At 43.3% G+C, this 22,772-nt stretch overlaps 1 protein-coding gene across 1 annotated transcript in view; it reads right to left on the reverse strand.

Annotated features, from left to right (window-relative positions):
* EPHA1 (EPH receptor A1) overlaps positions 1–22,772 on the reverse strand; it is a 34,128-nt gene that overhangs the window by 6,119 nt on the left and 5,237 nt on the right. Inside the window, exons 3-9 of the mRNA XM_032680333.1 lie at positions 12,946–13,221; positions 10,898–11,288; positions 5,934–6,089; positions 4,684–5,016; positions 3,323–3,447; positions 3,061–3,220; positions 441–537 (exon numbers count right to left, since the gene is read on the reverse strand). Of these exons, the coding sequence (XP_032536224.1) occupies positions 441–537; positions 3,061–3,220; positions 3,323–3,447; positions 4,684–5,016; positions 5,934–6,089; positions 10,898–11,288; positions 12,946–13,221 (1,538 nt within the window). The remainder of the gene's footprint in view (positions 1–440; positions 538–3,060; positions 3,221–3,322; positions 3,448–4,683; positions 5,017–5,933; positions 6,090–10,897; positions 11,289–12,945; positions 13,222–22,772) is intronic.

Below are 22,772 nucleotides of genomic sequence, written 5' to 3' on the forward strand. Positions count from 1 at the left end.
AGACATTGAGAAAGGAAGTAGAATTTTGTATCTGGATAGAGTACCACTACAATAATGGTATACGGAAAATGGTTTGAAAAGGCTGGATACATGTATTATCACTTTATGGGTCAGTAACTATAGAAATGATTGCACCATAACAATGTTTTTATTGCTCTGTCATGGTAATGGTATGATAGTGCCAGATTGCAAAAAACCTGAGAAATCACCACATTTTCCTCTGTTCCAAGCAGCAAACCATATCTTACAGACATCAATCCCTCCAATCCTGCTATTCAAAATTACTTACTGAGACCCTTTCCATCTGGCTGCAGCACACTGGTCTTTTTTTTTTCTGACCTCAACATTCCATGAGAAATCAGGGCTTCCCTTTCTCAAGCTCCCATAGCTCAGCTGTTCCCACATCTATAACATTTTCAATACCAAAAATCAATACTTACTTTCGCCGAACGATGAGAAATCCCAGAAGCAGCCCAATAAATAGTAGAATTCCAAAGATAATAGAAACTATGACTCCACCAGACAGAGCTCCCGTGTCTGTAGGAACAAAGACAAAGGTCATAAAATTTAAAAGACCAAGTTCTATTTGTCTGGAATGTAGCAACCAGCTTCTACCAGTTAATGGCATTAGGTAAGTTGCAGCCATTAATCTTCCAGGCAGCAGAGCCACCACATTTGAGTCCTACCATACTGTTATTCATGCGTATGGAGCACCTTCTGGTGGTTATTTGGTTGACTCTTAACTACAGTCTTGGTCTTCTAGTCAAGTAATTCATCCCTATGCCTGATTTTCTACATAAATTCCATGACACTTTTAAAAGTGAAGAACAGCTGTTCCTTCGCTTCCACTCCTCTCCAACACTCCTTTCAGATCAGACCCTTCTTCCCACTCAGTAGCTGATTTAGGCCATGACAGAGCAAAGACATGATTTTCCCTAACAGTCTAACTTGACTCTCTTCTTTTTTATGACATTAATTACACCCTCCCCTCACATCAATATCTAGGGCTGGTCCTTTGCCTAATTACTCTGACAGAAGCCTCTGTCTGCTTAGGACTTCTGAAACAAGCGAATATTGACTTACAAACTTGCAGTCTAACATCATATTCCTGCTTTCTCAAAACTGAGCATCAGGTGGTTTCATTTTGTGATTGGATAGCATTCAGATAGCACTCACATAACACAGGTTGTCTCCTTCCATTTATGTTCTCAAGCTAAAGCCAGCCATTTCCATACAGTATATTTTAATTAATCAGAAAAAATCCTAAATTACCTCTGTTGGTGTTTTTAAACCTTATTTCCTATAACCTAAAAAAATATTTTAAAAACTTAAATATACATTACTGAAAAGTATTCATATCCATGTCTAATGAGAATCTATTTTTTTATATTTTCTCTAAAGAGATTTAGGAAAACATCCTGAAGAAAGAAAATCCCTAAACAATTTTTGTCAATAAATGGGCAGATTTTAAAGTAAGGAATAGATGATACAGAGAACTGTGTGTGGAAGTGCTTCCTTACATCTAGTCCAAAGGTCAGCATCTGTAAAGCTTAATTGACACTTCTTATTTTTGATCAATTGGATGCTGACTCATCTCACTAAAATAATCAAAAATCACCAGCTTAGTTAAGCAGAAATCAAGAGGCAGAGCTAATGTTCTTGGTTTGTTAAAATCTAAAACTCCAGATTTGAAAGATGAAATAGTATCTTTTATTACTAAAATGGACAAGCTTTTAGATACATAGCACTTCTGCAGGAAACTCAGGGATCTAAATTCTCAAATTCAGAGTTAAATTAAAAAATCTCTCCTTGCAAATCCTGTCCCACTAATATCCCTAGGCCATTACAGCTAAACAATGCTTCTAGTATTACCAAAGAACTCTCACTAAATGAAACCTTGCAGGCACGTCTTTTTAAACCCTTTCATAGTCAAAATACCTATATCTTGACATGATGAAGTGATCAACTTTTATTTGAAATAAAGCATAATCTTGATTAAAGTATTTTCTAACATATTCTTTCATAATGAAACAATTGTACATGCTAACTTACATATTTTCCACAAAGTCCTTTTAGGACATTATGATATTGGTTAAAGATAATTTATGTTATCATCATCTGGCACTGTGACTTGATGAAAATTTTACCAAAAGCTCCTGGTGCCAAAAAGAGCCCAATCTTTATATTCCACTCATGGTATCACAACTCCTTATCAGCTTTTACATTGTTAATTTAACTATTTATTCACATTAAGGTATGCCTTTGCTTTCTTCCTTATTTCATTATGATAAAACTAGCCTTTCAAATGCATCCCTTCAATGCATGTATTTCTAAAATTATCTATAGGGTCAATAGGAGGATCTGTGAATTTGGGAAATGAAGAGAGAGCAAACTCCATCATAGCAAACTTTTGACAAAAGGGAAGCCTTTGGGTGACACAGGGAAAGAGGAGGTTGGATGTAAGACCTGTATAAGGTGTTTTTTGATATAAGAGAAAGGTCTTCTTGTGGCCTCAATAGCTTGGCATTCTACACATAGTGATTTGGCTGAGAACTTTTTTCAGTGGCATATACCATCTTTTGGGGCAGAGCTACATTCAGGAGCTAGACTACATACAGTGGAGCTGATAAAGCTGGAAAAAACCAGTATTGAGGTCCTCTGAGTTCTCCTTTTCACTAGTAACTGGCACACAAAAGGAGGCATATGGTAATCATTTGACTAACATTCAAACTTACAACCCTTAGCCAGAATCAAAATGTCTTTCAGGAGAACTAGATAAAGAGATGGTTAACTATTGTGCCAGTACAACACACTAACCTGAGACTGATCAGGTCTGAATGGGCAAGTACAAGTGAATTCTATATGACAGCAAGGAAACAGTAAAAATGCCTTTTGTGTCTACAAAGCAACAGGCTTGGCCTTCATGACAAGGAATTCAGGACTGTGCTGTCTGTGCCTTACAGCCAGCAGAACACAAGAAGAGATCTGTGTATTATGTGAATATACAGTCTGATGGAGAAGTGAGTTCTCCCAAATGAGATACCAGTGCTTGTTCTCTACCTGGCGGAAGAGTGCGGAATTCCTGCTCTGGGGAGTAGGGCCCAGGCCCGAGGGGTGTAATGGATCTCACACGAAGCAGGTAGGCTGTGTCTGGCTGCAGGTCTCTCAGAGTGACATTTGGCTCAAGAAGGTGCTTCACCGTGTAACGTGCCTCCTCTCCCTGCAGAATTCAAACAGGGTCAAGTAACGAATACACATTGAACAAGAGAACATTTCCACCCCTTTGAGTGGAAGGGGGAAGGACAAATAGGGCAGGCCTTACTTTCTCAAAGAACATGACCTCATACTCCACTGAGGTCCGGCTGCGTTGCCGTGGGGCAAGCCAAGAAACAGAAAGACTACTGTCATCTCTTTGAGTCAGGATAAACTGGGATACTGTCACCGGAGCTGCAGGGGAGAGAACAGAGAACATAAGGGAGAAATACAAACATAATGCAAAGTAGGTCCTCTCTCTTTGAGAGAAGCTCTCTCTTTCCTTCTCTGATCATACCGTGCAACTGGAATTGACTCTCATTGCCACTGCCACTCCCTCATCCTTCTCTTCTGTGGTGAAAAGGAAATGAGGTCTCCGGTCATAATTAATTGCTTTCCGTGAATAGTATGCTTCTGCCCCAACAGTGGAAGCATAACTTTGTTTGGCCCTCAAAACAAAATCAGTGTTCCAAGAAATTACATTTAATCCAGGACTACACTGAAAACATTCAATTTGAAATAAAAACGTTAGGATTTTATGCCCTTACAGCAGCAGCAGGACAACTATCCTGTGTGATGATTTATGAATGCAGCTCAACTGCATAAGGGTACAGTGAAACTCAATGCTCAAAATCTCTCAGCTGACTGCAAATGCATGCTGTTCATGAATAAAAAGATAATTCTCAAGAGTCTGTAAAGACTGAAGAGTTAAGCCTGGTTCTCTCCTTGCCCTTCAACATCACAGGAAGCGATGAGGCAAGCCAAAAGTAGCTCCACTTTTCTGGATCAGAGTTGTGCTGCCCCCACACAGCGTCAGGAAGAGAAGTCATATTTTGCCACTAAATTAGAACCTGGGGAATGTACCAAGTGCTGCTGAGCACTGTGATGTCACTTTTCTATAATCACGTTTCACAGCAGTCTGGAAAGTGTTCACAGGACAGCCAAACTAGCCAGCTTGAAGATAAACTACAGAAATGTGTCAAGAAATGGAATGTTTTTAACATCCTCATCTCTCCATGCTTTCAAAACTTTTTTTTTCAATTACAGTAAGGTTTTTGTTGTGTTTGGTTTTTTGCAATATCTGAGTCATGGGAAATATTTCATGACACAGTCCTTGGTCTTCCTGTCACACAGGTAACAATACTTAGGCTGGACTACACCACTTGTTTGACAGGGAGGGCTTCGTCATCCTCACGTCTGTTAAGTTCTTGGTGGATTCAGAACTCTTGGTGGGTAATGATTACTGCTGCTTTGATTTGCATGAAACATGGCTAATGGATTTTACATGCCAGAGACACTTTAGAATCCTTATCATACCAAACCAACACATGTGGCAGACAGAAGGAGAACATGGAAACAGTTTAAATATTCACAGAGATTCCTCTTCCTCTTTGTGATGAGTAGGAAGAGCTTCTCTCTGCTTCTGCTAACCTGCATGTCCAACTGAGACCCAGACAGCTGGAGCAGTTCTCTGTGGAGCAGGTCCCATTCCTGAGACACCATTATGGGCTTCTACAGCAAATGTGTAGTTGGTGTAAGCTTCTAGGCCGTCCACGTCCACAGCAGGTTTTGTGAGACCAGAAGCACTGGGGGAGAACACCACAGCAGCCTCACACGGCTCACACGACAGGAAATGGCAGCGCTGACAGAAGACTGTGTAGGTCAGGTCCTTCCGCCCACCGTGGTCGCTGGGTGGTTGCCACCACAGACTCAGCTGTGTGCCAATAAGGGAGAAGCTGACATTGCGGGGAGCTGAGGGGGGGCCTACAAGAATCATGAAAGTGTTAGATCCAGCTGCTTATACACAAAGTACTATGGCAGTTTCATATCTGCTGATGCACTTCAAATGCAGCCCTCTGTCCCCCCCCAGCCTCTCCCTCTCTGACCTGTCATCCCCATTTCCTGACCCTTTTTTTCCTCCAATATCCTTGTTCATGGAATCATAGAATGTTTTGGGTTGGAATGAACCTTAAAGATCACCTAGTTCCAACCCCCTGCCACAGGCAGGGGCACCTTCTACTTGACCAGGTTGCTCGAAGGCCCATTCAGCCTGGCCTTGAACACTTACAGGGATGGAGCATCCACAACTTCTCTGGGCAACCTGCTGCAGTGCCTCACCATCATCACTGTAAAAAATTTCTTCCATATGTCCCATCCAGATCTACCGTCTTTCAGTTTAAAACCATTGTCCCTTGTCCTGTCATTACAGGCCTTGCTAAAAAGTCTTTCTTCATCTTTCTCGTATGCCCCACTTAAGAGTTGAAAGGCCACAACAAATTCTCCCCGGAGCCTTCTCTTCTCAGACTGAAGAAACCCAGTTCTCTCAGCTGTTCCTCAAAAAAGAGGTGTTCCACCCTCACAGTCATTTTCATAGCCCTCCCCTGGACCTGATCCAACAAATCCCTGCCTCTCTTGTACTGGGGGCCCCAGAGCTGTACATAGCCCTCCGTAGCCCTCTTGAGGGTCTCTCAAGAGCAGAGTGGAGGGAGAGACTTAGCTCTCTCGATGCTGCTTTTGATGCAGCCCAGAATACAGTTGGCTTTCTGGACTGCAACAGCACATGGCCAACTCATGCCCAATTTTTCACCCACCAGTACCCTTAAGTTCCTCTCTGTGGTGTTGCTCTCAATAGGTTCATCCCTCAGTCTGTATAGATATTCTTCCTTCTATCTGCAACTCACGCGTGCAAGCAATGTTCTGGCCCTCTGAAGGTGCTCGGTAGAAGCCTGCATTGCAAGAACAAGATGTAGCCCCGGAATCGTTGGACATGCTGTTGGGGGGACACTTCAGACAGTGTTTAGTCTCCAGGGAATGACGGTAGAATCCTCGCTGGCAGGCTGTGAAAGGACAAACAAGTCAATGTAAGACAATCAATAAACCACGATCAACAAGAAAACACCTGGCAGTTTTGTTCAGCTTCTTGAACACTCCTTTACCTGCTTGCTTTTCTTCCATTTTCTTAGTTCATAGAAATATTTATGTTGAGAGGAACCCCTGGCAATCACTTAGACCAATCATTTCAGAGCAGATAGAGAGGAGATGCAAACTCAAGGTTATGACAAGACTTGCAGACTGAAGAAAGGGGATCTCATTCCTCACAGATGCTGTATGAATAGGGAATCCGGTCAACCTCAGAAATTTTTTCCAACAAAAACCCAGACTGGTCTGCACCCTGCACTTCAAGATTTGCACACTATAAATAAGAGCTGTGAATAGTAGCTCCAAATTCTTGTACTCCTCAGAGTCCTCTGCTTCCCGACTTCATGTGGGATAGCCAGTGGGATTTTTAGGGGGAGCATCTTTGCTGATTTCAAGTGTTTTACTAGAGAAATACTCAGCAGGGCCCTGGGGAATATCAAGTTCAACTGACAGCACTGAGTGTAACTGGCTGTGGGTCCAACACAGACTGCAAGAGAATAGGCGCCACGTGGTTTCTATTTCCAGTCCTACAAAAATAATCAGCCACGTTCTTTAAGTATAACATCTGACAATCTGTCTTTGCTCTGTTACTATTAGCCTGATCTACAGAAGCACTGGTCAGTTTACTGGTTATCTCAAGGTCAATGCTTCACATCTGTAGCTGTGTAGCAAGGAGAAAACAAGTGAGGGAGGTTGAATGGTTTACCACCCTGTGCTAAACGAATCTATCAAATGTTCTTAAACTAAAGAAAACTACCAACTTATTGCTAATCAGATGGTTAAGGAATCCATACACTAATTTTCTGTCACAGCTACCACCTTGCATTTAACTTGAACATTGAGGGAATGACCCTTTTCCTATTGCACTGTAAAAGCAACAATGTCCTGAATAATCCCTCAGGAGATCCCAACAGAGAAAACCATCTGTTCAGGAGCCTGACACAAATGGCTTACTGTGGTGGAGCATAGCATAGGAAGTGATTCTTCATCTAGAAGACAAGAAAACAATTTAGCCATTCCTACTGTGTGACACAGAGGAACATCTGAGAGACCCTAAAAACTTTCCACTAACAAAGGCCAAACAAGACTACTCATTATTAGTCTGCAGCAGTGACGTCTAAAGAGCACAGAAAGGAGAAATAATCACAAGAAGAAGGAACAACCACCACCTTATGATTTGGGGAAATAACAGAACCAATCAGGAAAGCCTATCATTCTGAGACACAATCATGCAACTATAGAGTAAATGATAGCAAAGTCATTGAAAAGAATTAAAACACTCGAGCACTGATGGTCACCAGCCCAAAGAGATTCCATTTATATTCCAGACCAAATCAACTCCTTGATAAATAGGCAATAAAAGTTACTTTCATCTCCAGGCTGCTCACAACTGAGAACAGTTCTACATGCTGGAGTGAAGATGAAAGCTTTGAAGGCTCTTGCCCCTTTGCTGTAGCATAAGATTTCAAAATTCCTGATATTGGATCAGCTTGGGTCAGGAGAGCTTTGACAGCAACAAGAAAAACAAAGGAAACACAGACCCACAGACTTGTATAACACAGAGGTTCTGTATAACATCAGAATTTGCCACAAATTTGAGACAATATACATACCCTCATTATCAGGCTGAGGTTGTCTGCAAGTAAATTATGTAAATTTGGGGTTGGGGACCTTTGCAAGAATCAAGGAATCACAGAATAAATTAGACTGGACTCTGAGATCATTGAGTCCAACCTATAACCAAACGCCACCATGTCAAATAGACTATGGCACTAAGTGCTACATCCAGTCTTTCCTTAAACACCTCCTGGGATGGTGATTCCACCACTTCCCTGGGCAGTCAGTTCTAATGTCTAATCATCCCTTCTGTGAAGAAATTCTTCCTAAGTCCATCCTAAACCTCCCTTGGTGCAGTTTAAGACAATGTCCTCTCTTCCTGTCACTCGCTGCCTGCAAGAACAGGCCGACCCCCACCCGGCTACAACCTCCTTTCAGGTAGTTGTAGTGAGTGATAAGGTCACCCGTGAGCCTCCTCTTCTTCAGCCTAAACAAACCCAGCTCCCACAGCCGCTCCGCATAAGACTTGTGCTCCAGAACAGTTAACTCCGACCCCAGGAGAGCCTCTGTTTCTCCAGGCCTAAGCTCCGGTGTCACTCGAACCCACATCTGCTGTACCTCGCGGTGCTGCCGAGTCCCTTCAAGCAGGGAGAGCCGCCTTGCAGGGAGACAACACCCTGGCGGGGAGAGGGAGCTGCACGGGGGACTCCGGGCGTAGGGGCAAACCCCGGCGGTGTCCAGACCAGTGAACTAAAGCGGGGCGGGCAGTGCGGGGACACCGGGTGGTGGCACGGGTCGACAGCCGTCCGGGCCGCCGGGCCCCGCTCGCGGTGCCGGCAGTGTCCGGCAGGGGGCGGCAGCGGCCCGGCGCCCCGCAGAGCCCGGCCCGGCGCCTGCCCGGGACCGCCCGGCGGGCCGGCCGTGCGGGCGGCACAGCCCGGGGGCCGGGCCTGCCCGGGATCCCGGCTCCCACCGCCCTTCCCTGGGGGCCCCGGGCAGAATTAGGTGGGCGGCTGCCCGCGGCTGCCCCAGGAGCGCGCCCGCCGGGGGAGGGAGACGCGCAGCCGGCAGTCTCGGCTCCCGCCCAACCCCCCTGGCCCCCGGTTTCCCCAGTCCCTGGGCACCCGCTCCAGGCGACATGATGGGAAAAACAAGCCTGGAAAAGGGCCTGTTCACCGGGCACCAGACGGCAGAGAGGATGGCTGGGGCGCTCCCTTCATTCCTTATTCCTCGGGAGTCTGAGCGCCAGGCAGCGCCGGGCAGCCTGCAGACACCAGCCCTGAGCTGACTGGGAGCTCGGCTCACCTGTCACCCTGCAGAGCCCATCAAGGAACCAGAACACAGGCCGGGGCACAGCCAGCCTCCGTGTTCACCGTAAATTACATACTTAAGGAGGTTAATCACGAGCTTTGGGTTTATCAACATTAAAGTCTGAAACACTGTGAGAGGCTTGAGATGTAATGCTCTGGGCAGGCAGTTTTTCTGGGACCATAGGATAGCTGAGCCATTCTGTACCCAGAAGTTTTGTATGGCTGGGAATTCACCGAGAGCTCGAGTGAGCTGGTTAAGAACCTCAGCCTCTGGCTTTCTGTTTTCTTTTGTCCTGTAGCAGAGGTCAGTTTCTTTTCCCTGTTTAGAGGAAACGGTTCAGCCTTCTTTTTTGTTTTTGATTCCTACTTAAGGCAAAACTCAGATGACACTGCCAGAAGGTCTTCCACCCTGTCCCACTTTACATGTCTGAAGAAGTCCTTCCGTGTTCTGAGGACAAAGTAAAAGCTGTGATCTCAGTCTTTATCCTGACCTGCATTGCTCCCAGTCCATTGCACAATGCCTGGTCTTTTCTGCTGAGGGAGAGAACCCCAAGATATGCCCCAGCACCTACATTCACCTTCTCCTCTGATCCTCCAAGACAACACTGCTCTGGTCATGAAGTACCTCTCCCTACCGCTACTAGGTTCTCCTCTCTTCCCTTCCTCTCCCGGGAGACCCCCCCAGTCCGTGCTAATCGTACAAAAGATACTTCTGGCTGCAGCTGTACTTGGGCGGAGTGGGATGAAAGCACAGATGTAGAATGAACCTGTGCTGTGATAGCAGTCAAGGCTTGTCCAGACATGACAGCTTCCCTGCCCCTTCCCAGACGAGTGCTCTCAGGAGGGCGGGGAGAGCTCTGTAGCACCTAAGTGGAAAAACTGGCTGGGCTGTGCAGAGAGGGGATTGCTGGAGGAGGGCGAGGATTTTGTACTTCAACCTTCACCAGCTCCCCAAGCGAAATGAGCAGTAAGAAATGGAGTTCATAGAGTCACCAGCTCCTTGTAGCAGAGCAAAGCAGAGACACGGAGCACCTGCTGAACCTGAGACCAGTGCATGGATTCCTTTTTCTATACACCTTAACCTTGTGCCATAGAGCTCTGACAACAAGAGCAGAGTTGTGCTTTTGCCTCCCTTTCTGGAGTAGTACATACTTCCAAAATAACACACATATCCTCTCCCATGACAAACAAACAAAGTTGCCTTAAGAAGCTGAATTTTGCCCCCTCAGTGGCCAAGGGAGAGCCCTGTGCTGCCTGCTTCAACAACCCTTGCTCGCTGGGACTCCAGCACCCTGGTGACTCTTTTACTTGCTATAATTGCTCTTCCTCAGAAGAGCAGGCACGACAATATTGTGCAATGTGCTTTACATGATTTCCCATGGCAGAAAAGCCATCCCAGTCCAAGAAGAAGGAGAGATAGAGGAGAAACCTGTCCCCTCTGTCTCTCAGCTTTCTAGTTACAGGACAAATACCCTGTTCTGGGTGTCTGACCCATCTGCCCTGGGAGAACAAGGCTTCTGTTTAAGGGTTGAGAACCAGTTGTTGAGTGAGTCAGTGTCAATCACATAGTTACAGCTCGCAGAAACTAGCTGCAGAGCTGAAAGCTCCTGGATGAAGCCCAAGAGGGAGTGGAGAGGTGTGTGCAAGTCTTACACCTGACACATAAGGAGAAAAATCACAATTGAAAAAGAGAAGCTAAGGAGGGGAGGGAAGGTATGATACACCTGGCAGGCACAGAGGGTGGGCAAGAGAGATAGACCACACTAACTGCCCTGATCCCACTCTGTGCTTACAGATACTCTCATCTCTAGCTCTCTGGAACCTCTCCCATGGCCTACAGCTAGTGTCTGCATACTCACCTACGCAGCTCCCATCAACTTCCTCAAACCCCACAGCACAAAGGCATCGGCCCACTGGTACCAGCCACTCCCCATCGGTGCTGCAGTGCATCCTGGGGGGAGAGCCCACTTCTTCAGCTGCATACTCCACGCAGACCCCAGGCACTTCTGTCAGCCCCTCTGAACCTGCTAGTGTTTCTGGAAAGCGAGCCAGGCCCCGCACTGCCTCTGGGCAAGTCTTGTAATACACTCGGACAGACACCATTGCTACGCAAGCTCCAGAGTTCTGGAAAGCCAAGTAGAAGCCCCGGCGAGAGAGCTTCCCAATGGGGCACACTTCTGTGTTCAGCTGCATGGCCCCTGATTCGATGTCTCTGCTTGTGAAGCTTCGATCTGCTGCCACAGTGTTGAGCTAAGAGAAAAAGAGAAAGACAACAGCTTTAACACCTGAGCAGACCACAGCAGCTGAGATACCCATGTCTCTCAACCTTCTTTTACACTAAGGCCTTTTAGGGGCTGTAGGGTCAACTGCTTCTAATGTCAGTGCACTGCATGCTTTCCTTGTACTTGGAAGAGGTGTTAACAAAGCACCTTTTCCTGTCTCTGTATCTCCATATTTTCCATCATCTCCTTTAACTGTTTTGTACTCATTCACTGATCTTCTACAGTACCCTATGTTCTGACTCTCTGATTCCAGAGGTCTTTATGAACTGCCCCTAAAGGAACAAATCTCTCTTCTGTGATAATTTTGTTTGCAAATTGTATGCAGTAATATCAGAACACCACTTGGAGCTGAGCTTTTAAACTGACTAGTGAATTACAGCCACCTGTTTTTAGGCTGTTCTTGTTGCAGTTCAGATCATCTATTGCAAGGTGCTTCTCATGCAGCAGTCAACATATTTCAGCACTGTAAATACCTGGGTGAAAAATGCTTCCACACTTTTGCATTCCCACTGCCTCAGCAAACAAAGGATGAGTGTGAGTGAGAGATACTTTCCATGCTTGAGCAAGTGGGAAAGGTCTCCATGACATCCTGTGATATGGAACAGCTGGACTGCAGGTGGGGTGGCCTTTCTTCTCAGAGTGAGCCTGGTAACTGATCCTCTCCTCCGCAGGCCCATCCCCATTGCATGACACCACCCACTCCCTGTAGTTGGATGGGAGATGAAAGGATCTGTAGAGCAGCTGCATCTGGCAGTGGGATCATAAGGCATGTTTAGGAGTTGTGGAGGTATCTCACAAATTCACATCGTAGGCTGCAGGGGAGGTGGAGGAGCACTGGGGAGGGAGGGGAATCAGTTACCAGAGTCCCGCTCTGCCTGTGGTAGATTTTACTGCTCTTTGTTTTTATCATATCCCATTTAAACTGCAAAGAAAAGGGGAGTCAAGTAATTTAGGTCTGTGGCTTCTTTTAGAACAAAACTAGATTGCAGAATTTCCTGTGCAAAAAAAGCAGAGGTTCCCTACTCTGCAATTCAAATATTTCCATGGCAAGAATGTTCCTATGGTGAGGAAAACAGCAGGTAAAACATGGCAGTGTTAAATACTTTCACACCAGGGAGAATTTCACTATAGCAAGCCATCACTTTCGGGTTTATAAAAGAAGACCCTATATCTCATAGCAATTGGAGTAAATGATCGGGACCAGAGAGACCTGAACTGGACTTGTTCGTCACTTGGTCTAATCTTGTTTTATTACCTAAGGCAAGTCAAATTCCTTTGGTCTCTGCTTTACTATTTCTAAAGATCGGTGCAACCATCCAGCTCAATCACAACCCTTTAGAATCCTTACCTATGTGGTATCTGGTTCAATAAGTGGTTATGCAGAACAGAAGTCCGATCTCATTTGAAAACTCCAGTGCCTCCTGTGGCAAAGTCTGCTCTGAGCACCACAGAGAGCACTGGGGACAAAGTTTATTCTAAGGACAGTGTTTACTATCCATGCCCTTCCCCAGATGCTGGTTCTCCTAGCCTCTCCCAGTCAGCAGGACACACCTAGTTTAAGCTAAAAGATACAACTAGTTTAAGCTGAAAGATATGACTCAGTCTTCACCCCCAGCGATACGGACCTTGGTGAACAGCGGGCGGCGGAACTGGATCCCAACATCTTGTTCAGACTCCATGTAATAGAGATTGAAGGTCTCTTTGCAGGTCACCACTTCACCTTTGAAGCTCTTGCAGTCCCTCACAGTAAACTTTAGCTCCACATAAATGCGGGAGGCTGCCTCACCCCGATAAATCCAATTGGTGCGAAGCCAGTGATCAGTGTCACCCTCAGAAAGTACACTGCAGTCTTGATACATATAGACCGGGGTACCATTTATCATCTGCTGCACTTCACTCCACTGCTCCCAGGGCAGAAGAAAACACACATTGTTAGATAGATCTGAGAATCAAGTTTCACTTCAAATATGACATAATCTTACCTAAAAAATCAATTCTCATATAGGATTCAGGGCTCTATTCAGCTAAAATTTTCCTACACTTAGCAAAAGCTGTGTCTGGTCTAGAGCCCCATGGCTGCCTAAACTCTGTACATGGAGAGCAAAGAGGATACTATTATTAGGATCTGATTTGCTTGGACCCTTGTACATCCCCTTCATCCTCCCTTGGTTCCAATTTATTTCTTTCATGTACTGCCTTACCTTAGAGATTGAGAAAAAGACCCACTACTCCCATATATTTGCCACTTCTCTCTGCCACAGTTTACATTCGAAGTGTACAGCAGGACCTACCAGACCAGGACTATTATCTGCCCCTGGAAATAACACACAGCGTTTGAGAGTAAGAGAAAAGATGGCCTGACATGATAGGAAGGCAAATTACAGAAGGACTGTGCTAGAGCAAGCACTTATTAATTTGGAGTTCACACTTCTTTCAGTGGGATATTCTGCAAACCCTAGTTTAACTATTAAAACTCAGTTGATTCTCCTGACTTCATACTGCATTTAGGTTCTGCATCTTCCTCAGCAAAAAATAGCTGAGAGGAGCACATGGGCCCAGCTGGTTATATGACCTCACTAGTACTATTTGCATGAATTCAATAAGGTTTGATTCTGATTTTAACATACACTTTTGCAAAATTTTATGTGGTTCTAGTTTTGTTACCTTACCACAGGTCGGATACAAAATGCAAACAACAGTCTCTTTGAGTAGGTCACACATGAGAACTGAAAATTTGGAAAGCGAGGTTTTGTCCACAGGGAAAATAACTTAGCTCCTTTTTCCCCCACTTGCTAAGACTACCTTTTCTCATTATGCTTTAAATGTTTAATCAAATTAAATTGAAACAAGTGCCCACATAGGTATTGGCACAAGTTTAAGCATCTTGGTTTTAAATCACACCCCAGGTTAAGATGCAATTTAAACAAGGCCTCAGTCTCTGTATTACTCCAGGCTTGTCAAGTCTCATGGGCTGAGCATGAGATTCACACATTTCCCTGGCACCACCCCCTCCTGTGCTCACAGGACAACAGCTTCTCTCCTAGCTTCTGCTGCCAGGGACCAGGTCACTCTGCTAGCGGAATACAAGAGAGGTACCCACAGAGTGCCAAAGGAGGCTCTGTTTCGATGCTATGACTTAGAGCATACCCCCTACACAGCCCCACTCTGGAAAGTACGGGAATGCTTTCTCTGAGCCAGCAAGCCCTGCTGATAGCACAAGCTCATATCTGGATGATTTCAGCGTTTTACCTAAGTGCATTCTAGCAGTCTCCTCCCAGGAAGTTCTGTGGATGGTATCTATGTGTCCCTTCTTGTTCCCTTTTTTCTCCACGTAATTAATCTCCAGTGTTACCCCACCCTCTTAATCTGATCCAGCTGGCATATACCTGCACCACACAGGATTTACACTTATTTTGCTAACTGGAGGTCAAAGGACTTAAGATGGAAAAAGAGAGAAACAGGCTGATGGGTCAGTCACAATTGATGAACCGGAAGGGACAATCACTTAATCATCTCTTGCACTATTTAATTGAAAATCTTCTGGAAAATGCTACAGGACTGAATTTACAACACATCCTGAAGTACACTGAAGAAATGAAGTTAGAAAGGAGAATAAGAGAAAAGTAGTTTTCATAAGGAACTGCCAGTGTTACGACTGGCTCTTAGAAGCATTTTTAAATGGGTGTCTGCCTCAACCAAGCTGATGGGAAAAGCATAATTGCATTTGGAGGCCAAGAGTTTGACAGGTTTCCATTAGCAGTTTATCCTAAGGTGGTACCACAGACAAGTGTCACCAGAAAGTGGTTTTTTCATGTCTCACCAAAAGGCATGAGCTGTTGTGATGCATGTTCTTGATATACTATTTTCAAAATTTAAGTAATACAGGATCAAAGTTACATTTTCAGTAGTGACAACTCTAGCAAAAAAAAAAAAAATCCTTTAAACTCTACTTCTGGAAAAACTCCTACTGCTAACCCCTGTATTTCTTAGCTCATCTTAGCCCAGCCTTTTCCGGACTGAGCTCTTCAGGGCAAAGATGCTTGGCACTGACTATTGCACAGTTTCATATGCAGTGTAGTGCAAAAAAATAACAAGGGAGTCAGACATGTTTTTTCTAGACTCTACTGCTGATGGGTAAAGGAAGTAAAATGAGGATATTATTTATGCTAACAATACAGAACTATTGTTTAATATGCTTCTGACTTCTTTTTATTATTCAATGAAGCTTTTAAATTCAAAGTAGTAGAGGAAAACTGTTACATACAACACTTAATGAAAGGGTGATGAGACCAGAAGTTGCTAGGCAACTGTCTCATATCCTCAAAGAATCTGCTGCAAAATCAAAATGTATGCCTCTGATTTTTAATGTAATGTTCTTAATAGACATGTGTGGTAAAGTCTGGCTCAATCAATATTAATTACTTGGCTCTCCAGTTTGTCTGCCAATGACATTGAACCAACCTCCTTTGATAATATAACTTTCTACCCATTTCATTCCAGGCACTGTGTCCTTGCTCCAGTCATCAGGCCACAGGATGGGTGACATTCTTCTAGTAGGAGTGGGGGACAGTGTCAATCAGACCTCTTCATTCTAGCAGTGAGTGAACTTCTGATTTTATGATGCTAGAGAAAACTTTCTCACAACATGCAGAATCATGGAAAGACTTAGGTTGGAAAGGAACCTTGGAGAGCATCAAGTCCAATTCCTTACTCCAAGCAAGCTAAGGACTTCTTAAATTCTTTAAATTTTATTCTTTAAAAATCCCTTTAAACTTTTTTTTTTTTTAAGTAAAGTCTAAAATGTCTTAAAACTAGTCTTCAAACTTTTCAAATCAAATAGAATTCTTTAAAAGTTGCTAAGAAAACAAATGCCAGTGGATTCAGGAGAGGGCCATGACTTAGTACTTTGACATCATTAAAAGTGTAAGGAGGTAGCCATCGGATTTGAGAAGAAAAAGAGTGTTCTCTGCTTCTCAGGAACCTATACACTAATACAGGCACTTAGTTTCAAAAGTTTGTTCTTGAAAGTCTTGGTGTGGTGGTATAACACAGAGCAAAATAATTCCAGCACAGCAATTAGCAGTAAGTGAATGTCAACCTCAAAACAAAGTACTGTCTCAATAACCTCAGAACATTACAAGTTTAGAAAAAAGGAAGACAACTTTCCTCCAATCGGTTGGATTCCATATAAAGAAAGTAGTGGTGGAGCCAAGCTGTCTTTATGAAGGCAGTTCAGAATGACTTGAATGACAATCTAGAAGGGCACAAATATATATATGTAGTAAACAATATTGGTTTGGTCTGCTATGTGAGTAAAAATCCAAACATAAGATAAGATAAGGTATATGCCTTTTAATATCTGCCTCCATCGACTCTGAATTGATAACACAGTTTGAAGGTCTGAAGCCTAAGGAAGGCTTATTCTGCTTTTTCTATATAATGAACCTTTTCTAAGTTAGGTCTCTGTCAAGGATCCTATCTAGGACAATCTGTCTTCTTAGAGCCACTGTCTCAGGCTCTGCGGGCATCAGCGAAGTGGTCTCTTTTGGGTTTAGTCTTTTTTAGGTGTGTGGGGGGAAAGCAAACAAGCTTTTTATGTTGATGAATACAAAATTCATCCCTGCTAATGAAGAGATAGGCTACCAGTGACAGAGGCAGCAGACTGTGACAGTTTTGCAAATCGTTAGGCTCAGACAAGTCAAAAGAGCTTGTGACTTGCAATAGGAATGCTGTCTCCATCTCCAGCTTGCCTGTCTTCTTTCAGATAAGAGCCTGCATGCTGTGATCTATATCTCATTTGTTTTCACATTACCTTAGCACAGTGGCTTCCAATCTGTGGCCTGCAGACCCCTGAGGAAAGGCACAGCAATACTTTTACGAGACTTACAGAAGCGACAACAGGGCAAGCATATTGCCAATAGGTTTAAAGTAACTAAACTAAGATGCATGTCTGCACTGGAAAAGTTAAGAGTTCCTACTGGAAAAGTTGAGTGTTCATATGCTGAGATATAATAACTTCTTTAACTTTGGGTTAGAAAGTTCCACTAAGATGAAAAGACTGGCTAAGTTAGTACAGCCAGCTACGGTGTACCTGTGCTTAGCAAGTGTATCTCTTTACCATCTTATTTTCAGAGAATTCAGAGGCCATTAAATCTCCTCCTGAAGAATAATTGCAAGGCCCCAAAACAGCAAACTTCTTCAGCAGCAATACATCACTGCTGTGCCAAGCCAGAAACCTCCTAGCAGAACATGTGCCACTGAATGGTTTCTGTCCCCTTTCCCTGGCTGCACTTTTGCCTGTGGAGTGTCTTTGACTTTTGTATAGTAGCATTTGCATGCCACCATGACCAAAAAACCTTCCTGGAACAGATTCAGAGTTGAAGACAGTTGCAGCTGTACTACAATCTTAGTGTAGTGCCTCAGAGGAAAGCCTGTGACAGTAGAGGCACTTTGCTGGCACCTGCCGTGGTGTGATGAAGAGCTTCTCTTTAGCCGAAATACATCCGACAAAAATCTGTAAGCAGGTAAGGCTAGACCAGCCAGCCAAGAATAGCAGCACCACAGTGGTGTATTCCAAAATGAAGCTTGTGTGACCCTTCACTGAAAGTTTCTCAATACTCTTTGAAGTTCATTTGCTGGTGTGGAAGACAATTTAGATGATGATGATGAAAGAAGTGTGGTGACATCTAGACACTTCATGAGTGTCTATAACTTTAAATCTGAGAACAGCCAAGGCTGCTTTTATTTCTTTGATCATTTGGCTATGGTCAGGCAATTTTGATTTCATCACATCATCATGGAGCCTTTGACACAAATGAACATAGAAGTGATGTTTACTTATCTACAGTATCTTTATGGGTGGGATGAGATATTTTTTCCCCACAATGATCCATTGATTATTTTCAGGGAGGAGCAACCACTTTATGTAATTACTCGTTCTTTAGGGCACTAGCACATAGGTCTCCATCCCACCCACATCCTTTTAATTTAACTTGTACTCATGTTCTTATGGGAAGATAAGTGCTAATGTGAGCCACAGAGCTCCAGCACATTGATTACAGAACCTGTTTATCAAACCCAGGTTCTGCTGTCTGCTCCTTCTCTGAACTGTCTGGCCACATTAAAGTCTTGCATGAAAACAGTTCTGGTCACGAGAGATGGTACTAGATGATGGATAATGATACTCTAGTCCAACATTTCACCTCAGTATTTTGGAACATTTGTTTTGTATATACCTCTTTTCTTAACACTGACTAATGATATCAGTAACTACAAAAAGGACAGAAGTGGAAAATCAGATGGTGCATCTTAAGAGTTCAGAATTTATGGCTAAAGTTGTATTACCACTACAGAAAATGTTAGCTCTCACGTTATTTTTGCACTACATTGTACATTGCATAGGATCCATCGTAAATGGAAGTGATTTTTTATATTTTTTCAAGTTGAAGGGCTTTTTATTGTGAGTTGTGGTTTTGTATGGTGTGTCAACTACACTTCTAGACTTACAGAAACCTGGAAAAGAGTCTGATGGTGATGGACAATATTTGCTCTGTTTGTGTAAGTTCCTTTTAAAGATGGATCAGGAACTGGGTAATTGCACCTTTTCCTTGAGATGATCAAACCTGCTTGGAGAAAAGAAGCTGCAGGAGTTGGCAGCATGGAAGTCACATGAGGAGCTGGCAAGCTTCAGGTCAGCTCAGCATAGAAAAGCCGGGAACTAGGTGTTAAAAACAATGGAAATAACCTTCCAAGAAATCATGGGCATATTTTTCTGCAGAGCCACCTCTGAGATAGTAAGAATCACACTTCAAAGCATAGGTTCATCTAGCAAGCATACAGAAGGCAATAAAAAACATGAAGCCTTTTCTTTCTAACCTGCCTGCCTGCAAACTCACCAGTATTCTGGTTGGTATTATAATAAAAGTTATTTTGGTTTTGGTTTTTTGGTTGGTTGGTTTTTTATTATTATTATTTTAAATAGCCTGTTAGTCTTCTTGGAGGACCATGCTATAGGCAGATTAATCTCAAAGCTCCAGCTGACTTGTGCTGCTTTTGTGTTGACGTGAGGAAGTTCACTGAACCTTGTCCACTCATTCAACAGCTATAAAAGGGTGAATCAGCCTTCTGAAGCTGCTAGGCAACAGTGCTGTCACCACCACAGTGCCCAAGCAGCTGCAGTGATCAATGTCATGGTTGTACAGCATCTTCACTTTGGCTCAGAATGTGCTCTTTTCTGGCCTTTAGATCACACCACTGAGTGCACTGGCTGAGATTAATACTTGGGTCTATGGCAGTGACTCCATCCTAGGCTACCTGGTTGATACAATACAGCTATTAATTTACACTTTATTTGCTCTCATCTCACTGGTTTTTACTCCCCCTTCTCACCATTCTGAGTAAAGTATATCTGGATATCCGTAATAGTTTTATCCCTTCTCTTCCAAATCCACACAAAAGAACTAATTTTCAATTAACAGAATACCATCAACAAGTATCTGCACCCAGTGCATGCATCAACAGCAGCAGGTCATGTCAGGATACAACCCTGAAGCCAGAGCTGTTCCCATTTCCAGGTGGTTGTTGACTTTACTAAGCATTTGTCCCTTATTTCTATAAAGATCCTGTTCACTTGGAGGAGCTAATCCCCTGTGCCTGTACTTAAGCTGAGGGCAGCCTGAGGTGTATGCTGCTACTCTACTCCAGTTTCAGAGGTGATGACACCCTTCTGAGTTAGCTCTTAAAGCACATGCATTGCCCACAGTTGTGGGAGGAGGTGCACAGAATAGAATTTCTGATGGCTATTTTTCACACCACCTTCCGATGCTACAAAGAGCTGACTGGCTGAGACTTGTTCCAGGTAAGACTGAGTAAGATACCAAGGAGTCTAAGTGAACTGCCCAGGTTTAACGAGATAAGGAGTGCTCTGCTGGAACTGCTTGCAGGTTGAAGGCTGTGTGGCCCACAGCACTATTTCCTTCATGACAGGCCTATCTGTCTGACCAGAAGTGGTGGAAACAGAAACCAGCCATCAGCTGATATCAACATCTGGGACCTCTTAGTCTGCAAGAACCTGAAGGCATGTAAATGTTATTGTGTGGTCAGTGATAAAGAAGTTGCTGACAGGTCACAGGTACTTGATCTAGTCTGTTACGTAAAGACAACAATTTAGCACTGTAGAATTTGAACCATGCCTGGGATTTAATACGACAACAACATCATCAAAAAAAAAAAATCTGATTTTTTGCTTACTCAAATTGTATTCACATAGCTTTGGCAGCCACTATGATCATGTGAAATACAGGGTGCAGAACTGAACAAGAATTACATAATTTCCAAAGTTTTCAAGTGTTTTTGGAGCTACAATAGTTGTAGCTAGTGGCTACTGGGATACTGGAATGCCTCTGGGATACATTAGGCCACTGGGATTACATACACATCCTTTGTCCTGTTTGAAAGTAGACTTTGGAAAAGTTGAGCAGATCAAGTGCCATGCACACTGGGAAACCTGGTTAGAAAATTTGATAGCTTTGATGTATGTGAGGAAGCAAGAAAGAGAATGGAATAGGCAGGAAAAAAAACTATGGCCTCCTCCTCACCACGAATAGGAGATTGAAAACAATAGCAGCCTAGAAAGGAGACTAAGAAAATAATATGGGAGCTTTAATAATACTATGATCCATGCAGGAATATAAGTTGGGAAAAATAAGCTCCATAAAACCAGCTACCAGTGGAGAACTGAGCCTTGCCAAATCTTTAATATGTAATAAATATGAGAGGATTTGGCTGCAGCAGAGTTCATGTGATTCCTAAAATAACATACATCCAGTTGAAAACAGTCACTTGAAACAGGACCCTTCTACAAGCAAAGACAGCTGTAGAACTGGTGAAAGCACACCTCCCAAGAAAACATAGCAGCTAAAAAAGAATAAAAGAGTTTTTAATTTACAATCCATTCAACAGCACAGAGAGAGAAAGTCGTATTGACAAGCCCAGTGTGCAGCATTCTCCAGTACAAATGGCTTGGAACTTTAGTAGTCACATATACTCGTGGAATATGACTGGATTATGCAAATACTATTCACATACACAGAAAGGAAATTGGAAATTGTGGATAAAAGGAAAATTTCAAGACAGGCCCACAAGCTGGGGGTGAGGTAATCATAGCATTAAAGACAAATATTGTATTGCTCAATACATTGTATCATAGGCCTACATAAACTGATACAGAAAATCCATAGGAATTGTTATTACAGAGTTCATGTAAAATTGGAAGGACCTTTTGTGCCTGGGCTAAAAATTCAAGCTCAGAATTCTAACAAACAAACAATTAAAAATATCACACGAACACAAAGATTTAGGTGAAAAGGGACCTTTGGGTCTCTCCTCCAATTCCCTGCTCAGAACAAAGCTAACTTCAAAGCCAGGCTGCATGGCTCAGGGCCTTGCCTATTAAAAACGAAATGCAAGAGGATAACATGATTCCTCATCACAATCTGTTCAAAGCTGATGCAATTATACTTGAAAGAAAATTAGAAATAAATAACTTTTTATACTGTTACTTTACAATCTACCAGAAAGCAATGCTACTATGCCTAATAACTGAATTTGTTCATGATTGGATTTGGGAAGTCTTTTGTGAACAGTTTCAGTGATTTTTGAAACCAGTTCAAGTAGCTAGGCTGTTTGTGCAGTATGAGGAGTCCTAAAGAAATGTCAGGGCAAATAAATTCCATATTCCTGATACCTTCAAAATGGTCATCATTAGCTCTCTAATGTATGTTAGAAGGTGGAATTCTACCACTAGTGGTGTAATACACCTCTCTGTGCCCAACTGCTATTGCTGTTGCAAAATTTCGAAGACAAAAAAAATTATCAAGAAATTTGTTAGAAGATGGTGGAGGGTGGTGATAAGGTAGATAAAAAAGGAGTTATAGAAACTATAGTCTGCCTTTTTAAAAGCCTAGTTTCCAGTAGTAGCCTAAAATGAACGAAACCCTTTCTAAACAGCTACTATAAAACAAGCTAACACAAACCTTTTAGCAAACACAACCCTATAGACACTTTAAGTACAGAGATTTTCACTCAAAAACTATCTTTAAGCTTAGGCAAGATGCCAGTTAATGTAATCTGCAAGTTTTGAACTACTAGATGTACTGTCTAAAACTGACTGGTGTACAGCTTGGTGTCCTTAGGCTTCGCACGTGTTAACAGAAACATTGCCTGTGCTGGCCACAGACCAAGTCTGACCCTGAAACAACCACCCATGGCAAGCCATTTCACCCACTGTCATTAGCTAAAAGAGAGGAGAAAACAAAGGGGTAATTCTGCCTCTACAGACTTATCCAATCTCTCTGGGCTATGCCTCGGAGGCCTTGTCCATATAAAGCATGAAAATTCCTCATGGCAAATTCCTCCTCTGTGCGATAAGTATATTGACACAAATCCAGCTCAT

Source organism: Chiroxiphia lanceolata, chromosome 2, assembly GCF_009829145.1.
Source record: "Chiroxiphia lanceolata isolate bChiLan1 chromosome 2, bChiLan1.pri, whole genome shotgun sequence".
NCBI classification, from domain to species: domain Eukaryota; kingdom Metazoa; phylum Chordata; class Aves; order Passeriformes; family Pipridae; genus Chiroxiphia; species Chiroxiphia lanceolata.